Here is a 13,610-nt window from a genome sequence, read left to right as displayed (position 1 = left end):
ATTAGGAGTTTCCCTATCGTTGTTTACCTTTTGTAACTTACACCAAATGCGCCAAATATCTGCTGCTGCAAAAAAAAAAAAGATTTAAAAAAAAAAAAAAAAATTGAAACTGTTTCACAATCCTGTAAAAGTGAAGCAAATGATACAACAGAGCTCCATCAAAATGAAACTCGTCCTTTCAAGATGATATTGGCAGCAGTTCCTCTGTTTTCCTGCTGAGAGACAGATCATACTTTACCCTGAGGCTGATCAAGATTGGATTATTGCTCATGTGAAGGGCTTGCAGCTTGTATTCACATGTTATTTTCTCATCAGTGCATGTTAAGGAAGGACATTCTAATTGATTAGGGCTTTCTGAAGAGCTAAAAATGCAGAAGGAGAGCAAGAAATTCATCTGAAACCTTTGTAATTCACTAATACAGCAACAAAAGGAAGACTCCTCTCTGATTGTGATCTGTTTTGACATCATTTCAAAATGGCAGCAACATTGAACAGAAGGCTTTTCCTGTGTTGAGTGATAAGACACATGTGACCCTTGTTTCCATGGACACATTATTACAGATCTTCCCCAGCTGGCCCCAGTCATTTCAAGTGTTGATGGCAAACAACAAGTGAAGGATTTAGTTATAACCAAGACAAAAGCAAAGATGACTGCCAACTCCAACACTCATTTTGATGAAACTAAACAGATGTGACACGATGAAACAATTACCGTAAATCGGTTTGGCATAAAGTATTTATTCATTGAGGGCATAAATACATTTCCTGTTGTTACAAGTTATCTTAATGTGTTTTTTGTAACTTTTGTAAACGTCACGATACAAAACAAGTAAGGAAATTCTTGAATAAGTACTTAAACGATGCAGACGTACAGACAATGGCAATTACCCACATAAATATGACTGATTCCACCATTATGGTTTTGATAGCTTAAAACATCCTCAACATGGTTCATCTAACATTTCCATTCAGATTAGCAGAATATGGAGTTGTTCAACATTCTGATTTCAAAGTAGCCTATCTTTTTTTCCGTTTAACACGACTTCTTCTGTTGCCAACCACTTGTTTACCTTGGGAAAATCATTTTTTTTCTCCAGAGTCTTGCTATATGCTTCCATGATGTGCTGATATTCTCAGTATCCAAAAAAATGATATAACCCATATTTTAGAGCTTTTGGGACACTTTCCAGATAGAGCATTCTCTCTTTCAGGGCACTCTAACATTTTTTACCTAACATTTGTTCTTATTTGCTAAGACATCTGACCAATCGATTTATAGTTCTTAGAAGAAAGAAAAAGTCTAAATGACACATAGAAGTTGCCCCAGTGTCACTAATGAATAAGTGTCCGACTGACCTTTGAATGATTCAGTCAGTTGAGACAAGATTGAGAAATGAAAGAGCAGCCTTTATTGAATTAAAACATCTAAAAGCATATGAGCCAGTTAGATCTTTTCTTTCTTCTTCCTTGGTTATTAATGATTGATTGTATGCTCCTGCAGTACACTGTAGTTATTTTTGCCGGTCTAGCCTTATATAATAAGCTGAAGATGCATCTCATCTGCATGGTGCACTTTGATTACCTCCCAGTCCTAGCTTCTGCAACATTAACTGCTCACATTACACATCAGTGCTGCAACAACACGTTCCACTGAGAGCTCATGTTGGAATTTGTAATCCACAAAGGAATAAGCAACGTTTTTTTCAACCGTTGAATAATGCAATGACGTGAAGTTATCTTCGTATCTTGTACTGAGCAAGTATATCCTCCAAACAGCAGCAGGCTTGACGAGGAAATCAAAACATAAGGTTTGACATGCATGTGCAGCCACCATGTGGTGAGGAGTGTGTATGTGCGGTACCCCTGATGCTTCGCACACTGTCTCTAATAGACTTCAAATGAGGTGCAGAACCAAGCTGTGTATAATCTGGTTGCAATTCTGGAACACAAATCAGACATGCACAGTGGTGTAGTGGTGCCTGAAGATGTGGCTATACTGTTCGTATTTGCCCAAATTATTTTTTAAGTGTCCCTTCCAGCAGAGGATAAACAGCCTCTGTTACCAACAGTAACAACAAACTCCTCTTGCATATTGAGTAAGTGTGTGGTAGCCAATTAGAGTCAGAGTAGAAAGGGTTATCCATTCAACATTCTAGGAATTGCAGCATCCATGTAATGAATTAATGGTGTGAATCAGTGGAAGTGAGACTGTGAAAGGTGTTCTCCACCTGCACTACATCACTGGTCAGTCCATCGGTGAAGAATTGTTTCTTTTATGTTTGCAAAATAAATGTCTGAAAGTAAAACTAAAAGACTTGAGAAAGAATTAATTCAAGGTTTGGGGTTAAGTCTTTATTTTTCCCTGAGGACAATTATTAAGTTTTCCTTTTCCTGCACTGATCTGATCTGAAGGCATTCTCTCCACACAATGAAGCTATCAGTGTTGCTTGCAGTTTGTGGAGCCCATCATTAACGAGCACAAGCAACAAATCAGCGCTCAACGACAACAACACAAAACCACTGTCACTCAAAAACCAAAACCCATCATTTCCCAAAAAAACTTGCATTGTAATTAATGACAGCACTTTAGTTTCTCTTGACACACTTACACTCTTTTTTTAGATTGAGTTGGATGAATTGAAAAATGATATAACAGCAGTAGCAGTAATTTAGAAAGATTATATCAGAAGGCCTGACATCAATCTGTTTGATTTTGAAATTATAAATATATAAATTATATTGAAATTTATACTGGTTATTGTCTCTGTAATAGTATGTGAATATAAGTAATACTCCTCAAAGTTCTTAATATTCGAACAGAGCAGTATCAAAATTACCATTCAACAAGGTTAAAAAAAGGTGAATGGCCTTGTGTAGTGATTTTTTAGTCTTTAGAACTAATCAAAGTGCTTTAAGAGGACACTCAGTCACTTAGTTTGTCACACGCTGCTACTTAAAGTGACCGACGGCCCAGCAGTATTATTTCATATTTCACACACACACACACACACATACATCCTGATGTATAGCAGCAGGAGAAGATACCTCTAAGCCACAGAATCTCTGGAGTTGAGTTTGAATATATATATATATATATATATATATATATATATATAGTAAACTGTATCTACTTACTACAACTCTAGATCTATCTAACCAGATTACAATGCCCTGCTTGAGAGCATGTCGTTTCAGAAACCACATGAAATATACATATAAAATAATATGAATATACACTGTTAAAACAAAACAAAAATAATTGGAGTAAAGGTAGCTCGTGACTAGTCTTATTTATTTTAAAGTTAAAAAAGGTTGAAGACTTTTTAGTTTAGATCATTTTTGTGCCGGTTGCTGTTTTAACTCCAGTCCACTAGGTGGCGATGATGTCGATGTAAACTCGCTTACTACCACACTACTTGCCAACACAAACATGAAGAAAAAAAAGAAGAAGTGAAACGGTCCTGCTTTTTGGTAGCTTAGCTCCACTGAGGCTTCAGATATTTGACAACTGCGGTTAACCCAATTTGGGACACACTGTTTATCCTACTTAACCTGCTATTCCCCGCGGACTATGAGTTTCTGCTGCACGCGGACAGCTCGAGCGTGACGGACTGTTGTAGTGACTGTCGCTCGTGTTGTTATTGTAGCTTGGCGCGAGCGTTAGCTGAATTAGCTGATCCTGCTGTCTTCGCTCTCTTGATTCATTGCAGCGGGGCTGTAAAACCGCATAAACAAGGTAACTCTGGAGCAAGTTGGAGACTGGAACAACCAAACCCAGCTATGTCTTCGGTCCAGCTATGTATTCCTCTCGTAACTGACCACGCTCAGTATTTAAGGCGATATTGGAATGTTCGACATGTTTACATTAATTGACACTTAGATTTAAACGATGCTTACCTCTGAGAAAGACTTTTAGTAAAATGCTACTGTTAGCTAAGGTAAGCTAATAAACCCAATGCTGTCAGCGTTAGCTTTTAACTTTAACCAGATGGCGTCAAAGCTGTCTACATGTTTAAAATGCAGCAGCTAGTAGCAGCCAGTGATCTGGCTCTGCCCCTTCGCGACACATCTGTGTGAGAAGTTCGCCTCTGAAAGCGAAAATCATGTCGTGCAAAGCCGCAACCAAGGACAAGAAGTCGAGCTTCAGCAAGAAGCTGTTCAGACGAGGCTCTGTCCGCTCCGTGGGCAGCTTCATGAGCAGAGTCCTGAGGACGCTCACAGCCTTATCCCACTTTGTATCTGAGGTGCAAACCGACGACGACAAAGACGATGGGGGCTTCTCCACTTTTAAATCTGGAGGCAAAGACGTGCCCATGGATGATGGGGACCTGGGGGGTTTCCTGTCGCGAGAGAAAATCCCCGGGGTGTCAGGTCTGAAAAACCACGGGAACACCTGCTTCATGAACGCGATCTTGCAGTGCCTCAGCAACACGGAGCTGTTCGCCGAGTACCTCGTACTGGAGCACTACAAAGACGAGGAGCTGGAGGAGGAGAAGCCGAAGACAAACGGCTTGCTTCTGCAGAAGAAGGGTCCTCTGAGCAAAGGAGAGGTGACAGAGCAACTGTCAGGACTTGTGCGGGCATTGTGGACCTTTGAGTACACTCCCCAGCATAGCAGAGATTTCAAGGTAAATTGATGGATTGTATGGATGTTGATGATGTGCTGTTAATGATACATGATTGAAGGCCACGCAAGTTTTCTTTCCTTGCATGCATTTGCAATCTTTGTGCAATCTGTTCCAGAACGCCGTGTCGAAAAACGCCACCCAGTTTAAAGGGCACGCTCAGCACGATGCTCAAGAGTTTCTACTGTGGCTGCTGGACCGAGTGCACGAAGACCTCAACACGGTCAACCCAAGTAGCAGGCCTGCAATCAAGGTGAATGCTCCCGATGTGGCAGAAGTGACGTTTCGACGATTTGTCTGTGCAGCCCTTTAGAAGCTGACAACAGTTTCCCCACTCTTTTATCGTTTGGCTGTTTTGCAATGCGTTGTAACTCTCATGTGTCCCGACTTCTCTCTCTCTCACACAATTCGGTCTATATACCTGAGAAGCTGCTTTGACAGCCAGGCGAAACTCAGCGTGCCTGATCTTGTTTCCTTGTGTCAGTCAATAACAACAGAGTATGACAGCTTTTTCTTTTCTTTTTTTTAATGTATAAAAAGGTTATAATCCCTGATAAACTCATTCATCATGTATTCACCCGACTGATGACACCTGTTGTGTTTATTCAGCCACCTATTGAAGAGGATGACCAGAGCTTAGAGGGCCCTTCCCCTCCCCTCTCCGCTGGCTCGTTTGTCCAGGAACTGTTCCAGGCGCAGTACAGGTACGCCTCACGTCCACTAAAAGAGCTCTGCGTCCTGGTTAAATGAACTCTGCGTTAACAAGAGGACACGTCTTCTCTCTCTCTCTCTCTCTCTCCCCGCCCGCGTGACAGGTCCTCCCTCACGTGTCCACACTGCCAAAAGCAGAGCAACACCTTCGATCCCTTCCTCTGCATCTCCTTACCCATCCCACTGCCACACACACGGTGAGTGGAGTGCTCTGCTCTCGGCGCTTACTGCCTCACAATGTGTGTCGTGGGTGACTGCTTCGGTTCACCACAGTTAGCGTTTATGGGCGACTAACTAGTTTGGGGTTTTGGTTTGGGGCATTTTTTTCAAGGTGTGGCTCCTCTCGTCAAAGGCTCACTGTTTTTTTTGTTTTTTTTACGAGTTTATGAGAAGCTGAAGCAAAAAGAATGAGAAGAAAGAATGTAGCCTGGTGTGTTAGGAGTGAGTGGGGGGGTGTTGAGGGGAGTTAAACAGGTTTCAGAAGTCACTTCACTTTGGCTTTTTTTTTTTTAAACCAAACCAAACTGCCTCTAATGAAGGGAAGAAGAAGCTTTACATTTTCACACAAACCCAGCTCTCGCACTCATCGTAGCATGTGTTCTTCTTATATCTGCCAGGCCCCTGTACGTGACTATGGTGTACCAGGGGAAGTACTCTCACTGCATGAGGATCGGGGTCGCCGTCCCCCTCAACAGCACCGTCTATCGCCTCCGAGACGCCGTGTCACGCGAGACGAAGATCCCGATGGACCAGGTGCTATTCTTGTCTCGCTGTGGAGCCCGGGGGCTGTGACACAGTGAGGCTGCGTTCACAGTCGCACAGTTGTTATCTCTCCCCGCTCCTGAAGCCCTCCTGTACCAGTCGGTGCTCGTTTGTCATGAACTTTAAGAAAAAAAAACAACCCAAATACAGTTTTTGAGAAGAGAAACATTTATATGGACACAAATTAATGACGCAAATCTTTTCCCTTCCTTTCTCATCTCTTTCAGTTTGTCCTGACGGAAATGTACTATGATGGTTTTCATCGGTCATTTTGCGACGACGACGACGATCTCGACATCATTCAAGAGAGCGATTCCATATTCGCCTTTGAGACACCGGAGACCTTCAAACTGGAAAACATACGCACAAAGAGAGGTAGCGTTTTCTGTCAACACTCGCCCCCTTTTCATTCACATGAAATGAAATCTACAGAGACTTGTTTTTTTAATTTTTAATTTTTTCATCTGTCTTTGACAGGAAGTCTCCTGGCAAACTTGAATCACAACAACTTGAAGTACGGGCCAGAAATCAGCAGGACTCCGTCTTTCATGCAGGGGGCCACCACTCCTTTAACCGCATCCCCAAATAAAAACCTGGGACCAGAGAAGATCATTCTCCTGGTGTGCAACAGAGCTTGTTCCGGCCACCAAGGCAAGAGGTACAGCCAATCAGATCGTTGGATTTCCTCGGCGCTAAATCTGCATTTCGGTTGCGCGCGTGTTCGCAGTATGTCCAGAGTAAAGAGGATGTTCCTGAAAGCCCCACCCACAGCAGCTTTATTGCACGTGTTGTTTCAGGTTTGGGCTGCCTTTTGTACTGTACATGGAGCGCACTGTGACCTGGGATGCTCTGCAGAAAGAGATCCTGGAGAAAATGCGTCATCTGCTCAGGCCTGGCGTCTACATTCAGGTAAGGAGAAAATCAAACACTTTTGAAACTTTTTTTTTTTTTTTTGTTTGCATGAGATTGATTGCAAATACGTGTCTTTTTCTACATTCAAAGAGTTCAATTCTTCACGGATGTTTCTGACTGTCCCTTCAGTGATTCAGATGTGCTCTAACAGAAGTGCTGACTGGTGTGTGTGTGTGTGTGTGTAGGTTGGACCTTTCAGTCTTCGAGTCGTAGGCGTTGTTGGTATCACCTACCTCCTTCCTCAAGACGAGCGCCCACTGTGTCATCCCACTGTTGATAGGTCAGTTTATTTTCAGTTCTCTGCATCCACCAGATTTTGAAGTCTTTTCATGCCTTGCAGATTTGCAAACGGTACGTGCAGTCCCGATGCCTCTCTGAGCTGTTCCATTCAAACACAATGTGTTCCATTTTAAAAAAAAAAAAAAAAAAAAAAAAATATTCCTTCATCACGTCGATGCTGCCTCTGTTGTTCACACGTCTCGTGTTCAGTGGACAAAGGCCTATCCGGTGTCACATTATTTCAGGCCTTCATCTGCTCACAGAGAGAAGTTGCAGGTCACATGACCGTAAACAAGCACCGGACCCCGCTGCCCTCAGCGATCCTGTCCGCTGAACGCAAGAGGCAGCCGCTCCAGTGTTTCCATCCAAAGCAGCAGCTCCAAACACTGCGGCCGCATGTGCAGACTGCTTTGCTGTCGTATCATTGAGATGATGACATCTCGCCCCACTCCACTTTCTACGATGTTTTCAGAGAGCTGAACCGAGCGTTGAAAACAAACTGCAGTCGCGTGTTTTGATTTCCAATATATATTTTTTTGACAACAACAAAGACATCCTGGTTTATTTTTCCCAAACATCATGCACACTTTCCAAAGGGAATCGAGCCTTTTTTAAATTTATTTGTCTATTTTTATTTTATTTTTTTGGCTCATCGTGGCTGAAACCAAAAGCAAAACTAAAGTGGAGACGAACGCACACAAAGCTAACGCTAAGGGAAGCGCGCCACGAATGGACTACGATCTGACTGTAAAACATCCTCTCTCCTTCTCATCACATGCTGCATCAGTTGTGTCGCTCTCACAGGCTTCTTTCTCACAAGCCCAAACATGATTCTTCCTGTTTGTTTAAAAAAAAAAAAAAAAGCCAGTTTAACACGTTTGACTCTTATCACCTACAAACTCTAAGTGTGCAGCACATCATCTGTTACTTCTGCTTTTGAAAAACAAAAAAAAATCAAAAGTGGTTATAATCTGATCTCGACACATCTGGAGCTCCAGTAAAAGCTTCGGCAGCAGAAAAGTTTCAGCCTTGACGTCGACAGTAACTGATAACTAACTAAATAGTTTGATCTTTAAAGGTTTTATTGCGCCAACCAATCCCTGAAAGAAGGAAGGCTTTTACCCCGACCTCATTTTGAAACCATTTTATCTGAAGTAGGAACTCAACTCAGAGAGGAAAGGCCGATTCACATCAACCTTCATATGACATCATGTAGAAGTCTCACCTGTCGGGGCGACGTCATTGGTTTTCTCACTGTCGTACCGTTTGCTTTTCAGAGCATACAAGTCCTGTGGACAGGGAGGACCCCCCCATGTGAAGATAGTGGTGGAGTGGGACAAAGAGACCAAGGACTAGTGAGTGAAAAAGACGACATTTGCTTACCTATCTATTTCTGCGTGTTTTCTTTTTTTTTTTCTTTTTTTTTTTTATGTGATCTGAAAAGCTTTAGAATCGAGAAGGCAGAATTTGTATTATTGTTGAATCTTTTCCCGGAAAGGGAGCGCAAAGGGGAGAGAGAGTGGAGATGTGGCGAGGACCTCTCTGCGCTCTGCCAACCGAGCTCAAGGGCCAAGTTGCGCTGGTGAAAAACTGTTACCGGCATTTTTTTATTATTTTTTTTCTCGTAATAAGACGACGCTTGACCAGAATTTTCCCGGACAAACTTTTCCTCTCTTAATCGGCAGAGCCTGATTGATCCCAGATTATCAGGGGGTGACGATGACACAAATATTCAGTTAGAGCGCTTTCATCAACAAGTGACACACACTCAAACATCGACTGTGATGTGTGGAAGTTTATCAGGCATCTTTACAAAAAAAAAATGTTCAGGACTTTATGATTCCTCTGACACGACTTTATGGTTTCGTGAATGGACATTTTTTGTTTTGTGGCCCCCCCCCCCCCCCCACAGTCTGTTCGGACACACGGAGGAGGAGTACATCCCTGACGCTGAGAGCGTGTATCTGCACAGGGAGCAGCATCATCAGCCGCAGGCCTGCACCCTCTCTCAGTGCTTCCACCTCTACACTAAAGAGGAGCAGGTAACACGCACGCAGAGTCGACTTGCTGCGCCGTCAGCAAGACGGACAGTTTGAAAATTAATCTCAGCTTCACCTCGGCACATGGCAGGGAGCGGTGTTTTTTTTAAAAAGTGGAACCTCAAATTGTTCTTCCCCCTCGCTGGTTTATTATTCCTCCGCCCAAGTTCAGAACGCCTCTCCCTCCCATGTGTTCAGCTCTGAGTTTCCCTCCAATTGCTATGTTTGGACTGAACTAGAACATTCTCAGTACAGACCTACACACCCACACACACACACACACACACACACACACACACACTCTGTGGTTTGACTTGCCTTACTCTTGAGTTGAATAAAGAGAAGGGCTCAGGGCCTCTTCCTGTGCGAGGCCTCTTTTTTTATAAGCAGTGTGGTTGGAGCTTGTCCTTGATGGCTGTTTCCCTGGCTCTGTGTGTGTGTGTGTGTGTGCGTGTGTGTGTGTGTGTGTGTGTGTGTGTGTGTGTTTTAGCTGGCCCCAGACGATGCCTGGCGCTGTCCCCACTGCAAGCAGCTGCAGCAAGGCCGCATCAAGCTCAGCCTGTGGACCCTTCCGGATGTGCTCATCCTGCATCTCAAGAGGTTCAGACAGGTACATGAGCTCCACCAAACAAGTCGCTGCTTAGACTCCATTTATCTACAAAGTTTGACCTAAAGTATCCTATTTTGAGATGCAGCAGTCTGGTCCAGTTACACTCTCACTCACGGTTGTAGCTAACGTGTACTTAAAAACCAGCAAAAACAAGTCAGTTAACTGAGACTCGTTTCTGTCACGTCCCCCGTGGCGTTCCTTTTTCATGTGTCAAGGAGGGAGACCGCAGGGTGAAGATGCAGAACATGGTGAGGTTCCCGCTGATGGGCATGGACATGGCGCCTCATGTGGTGAAGAGAAGCCAAAGCAGCTGGAGTTTACCTTCCCACTGGTCGCCATGGCGACGGCCATACGGCCTGGGAAGAAACCCAGATGACTACCTGTACGACCTGTACGCTGTGTGCAACCACCACGGGAGCATGCACGGAGGCCACTACACAGGTAAACGCTGTGAACGGTTAGTCGAGTTCAAAGACGGCGATCTTTGGGGGATAAAAAAAAAGTAATTTGTCCGTTTTGATCCCTTGTTCTCTTTGCTTCCTCCTCACAGCCTACTGTAAGAACTCCATTGATGGTCAGTGGTACTGCTTCGATGACAGTGAGGTTTCACCGGTTGCTGATGACGACGTGTGCCAGCAGACGGCCTACATACTGTTCTACCAGCGGAGGACCGCTATTCCCTCCTGGTCAGCCAACAGCTCTGTTGCTGGTCAGTATCTCCCAAAAACGCCGCCAAAAATTCATCTCTGAAAAAATAAAAATCATCATAGGAGGAGGAGTCTCCTGTGTCGATTCTTGGATATACCGCTCAGATCTTTTTGAAAGCACTTTTGCAGCTTTTGCATTCTCCTACCCTGACTCTACACTTTTAGAATAAACTGTGTTTACCCCCCCCCCCCCCCCCCTTTAGGTTCGACCAGTTCCTCCCTGTGTGACCACTGGATCAACAGGTTACCCGGCAGTAGGCCCGCCAGCTTGGCCTCCGGAGCCTCATCCAGACGCACCTCTCTGGCATCGTTGGCCGAGTCGGTCGAGTTTCCGGTAGAACGCAGCGAAGATGACGGTGAGACGCGCTTGACTTTACAGGCGCCGGAGAAGTCGTGTTTGTCCTGCTTCCGATTTTATTTTTTATTATTATTTTATTACAAACGCACGCCCTTTTGAACTCATCCCGCCCTCGGATACAGATGGTGACTTTATTACAAGCCGTCCGATTGCTGAGGGTGGATCCTTCTGAATTCGTTTTGAGATGATTTGCTTGAAAGTAACGAGCTGAAAGAAAAGCTTCACTTTTCATCGATAGGAACACCTCATCACGTTTCAAAAAGCCAATCATAGTCAAACAAGAGAGGTGTCATCGTTTGATGTGTCTCACTTTGAAAAGGAAGAGACAGCGCCCTCTGCTGGGAGAAACCACACATAACACATGGTGGCTGCTGCTTGTGCTCAGTATAAAACTAGAATCTGTGAAAGCATCGAAGGTGAGGACACTCCTCAAATGTGTCTCAAAGTCAATCTGGTATTCGATTACACTTCTCGTATTCTCAATCGAATATCGTAACCTTTTGATATTTTGGTGCTTGAACGTGTGATGTTATTATTGAAGAATCATAAAGTGAAATCTGTTTAGACATGAAAGTTTGTTAAAGGTATTAAACTCACATCTTTCACAAATGTCGCAATAAAAAAAAAAAAAGTAAAGTTTCATACTGCTCGTTTTTCAGGAGGATTTTCCGTCCGCCCCTTCGTGAGGAGCATTCAGCGTCAAAGCTCGTCCTCCAGGTCGTCCATCGCCAGTCCTTTAGCCCTCAGCGACGGCGGGATCAAACCTTCGTGGTCTCTCTCTGCGAAGCTCCAGATGAGATCCAACTCTCCCTCGCGTTTCTCCCTTGACTCCCGGTGTTCCCCTCCTCTGGAGAAGATCGGGGAAGCCTGCGATGACAAAGTTTCCACGTCCTGTTTCGGCAGCTACAGCAGACACGAACGCTACTTCGGCAGCAGGACTCCCACGTCCATGATGGAAAGCGAGCCGGAAAACAGCAAACGGTTCCTGGACATGATGTACTGCAGGGCTCCCACTCCAGTGGACAAGAGGAGCTCCAAAAATGAGCATACTGAAAACAACAACCAGATCACAGCTATAGACCAAAACATTCTACCAACCCAGGGCACGCCGTCCAAAGAGCAAAAACGCAAGAGCAGCATCGGAGGATTCGGCTCGAAGGCGGAAAGCTCCGCGAAGAGCTCCAGCAAAGATGAGCAAGAAAAATCCTCCAAGAAACGCATGTGCTCAACCCACAAGACGTCCAGTCTTGAGACGTCTTCCGGTACGCCCGTGAAAGGGAAAAAGATGAGCAATACTAAAGAAAAGAGTGTGAACGCCAAGAGAGGCCCATCGACGCCCAGTGGAACCCCCTCCAAAACGAAAGAGGCAGCTAAACCTCAGGAGCTAACGCCGCAGTACAAGCAATGGGTCCGCTCCACCCCTCAGTCCTCAGCGTCTCCCTCGCCCACCGCGAAGAAAGTCCCGAGCGTCGCCGAGAAAACCACCGCGAGCAGCCGGAAAAAGATGGTGGAGAGGAGTTACAGCAGAGATTCTATGCACACAAGCCCCCTGGTGGACAATCTCAGGAGCTCGGTCGGTCGCCCTTCGACGGCGAGGAGCGGAGAGAGCAACCGCTCCGAGAAGAGATTCGTGAGGAGCTCCAGCAGCAGCTCTTCCGTCACCAGCCTGCGCTCCCCCAGTGTCTCCACCAGGGACCTGCAGCGCAGCGGCAAAAGCGAGGAAAAGGGCTTGTCTTTCTTCAAGAGCGCCCTCCGACAAAGGGAAAGCCGCCGGTCGGCTGACCTGGGGAAAAGCTCGCTGCTCGCCAAGAAGACCTCCGAAAGGACAAGCAAGCAAAACGGGCAAGCCAAGGACGCGGGCGGCGACAGCGGAAAGGCGGGAGACGCCGCGTCGACAAAGACGCCCGCAGAGACTCAAGGAGGTGAGAGCAAATCAGCAAAGAAGGAGTCCTCCAAGACCCCCAGCTCTCTCAGCCGCACTCTGTTAAACGTCGGCAAATCCAAGTCTTCCATTTCCGAAGTAAGTCTCAAGTCTCCGGCGAACGGGAAGAAGCCTCCCGAAAGGATGGCGTCATTCCAGAAGCTGTCATCGAGCATGCAATCTCCTGCACGTACAACACAGAGGCCTCAATGATGATTCATGCAAGTAACAATAAGTACTGAACACAGTGCAGCTTTTTTCTTTGTGCCTATGTTTCAGTGAGCACCAGTGTGTTTGGAAAGAGATGTTTTTTTTTGTTTTTTTTGATGATACAGTTTTGTTCAATTCCTCGTATGCTTTTGAGCTTTTAATTGTTGGCAGCCAGCTTTGACTCATTTTTGTTTAACTGGAAAAAAAAAAAAAAAGCAAAAGAGAGAGGCCTGTACATCATCATTTTAAGGTGCCAAACACTTGCCTGGTATTCTGCCAAAACGCCTTTTAAAAGCCGTGCAGATTGTCTCCAATTCCACCTTTTGAGCATTAGGACTGACTTTGATAAGACGTGTTTGTTTTCTAGCATGGAGGATTAATGAGCCAAACAAAACCCAGCTGACAAATTATCTTTTTTTAAATTTTTTTATAAACATCTTTGCATCGCTGTAAACGGTGATTCCAGACCACTCAAA

At 44.9% G+C, this 13,610-nt stretch overlaps 1 protein-coding gene across 1 annotated transcript; it reads left to right on the top strand.

Annotated features, from left to right (window-relative positions):
* Positions 1–3,357: 3,357 nt before the first annotated feature.
* usp31 (ubiquitin specific peptidase 31) lies at positions 3,358–13,610 on the top strand. Its single transcript, XM_079366714.1, has 16 exons — positions 3,358–4,628; positions 4,744–4,878; positions 5,235–5,329; positions 5,441–5,533; positions 5,954–6,089; positions 6,326–6,473; positions 6,576–6,756; positions 6,896–7,007; positions 7,196–7,290; positions 8,567–8,644; positions 9,202–9,331; positions 9,819–9,938; positions 10,154–10,379; positions 10,489–10,647; positions 10,849–11,001; positions 11,663–13,610. Exons 1-16 carry the CDS (start codon positions 4,104–4,106, stop codon positions 13,135–13,137), a joined length of 3,861 nt encoding a protein of 1,286 aa, XP_079222840.1. The 5' UTR covers positions 3,358–4,103; the 3' UTR covers positions 13,138–13,610.

This window comes from Symphodus melops (assembly GCF_947650265.1).
Source record: "Symphodus melops genome assembly, chromosome: 17".
Lineage (NCBI taxonomy): Eukaryota > Metazoa > Chordata > Actinopteri > Labriformes > Labridae > Symphodus > Symphodus melops.
Note: the sequence above shows the minus strand (reverse complement) of the source record. Positions and strands in the feature narration are given on the sequence as shown.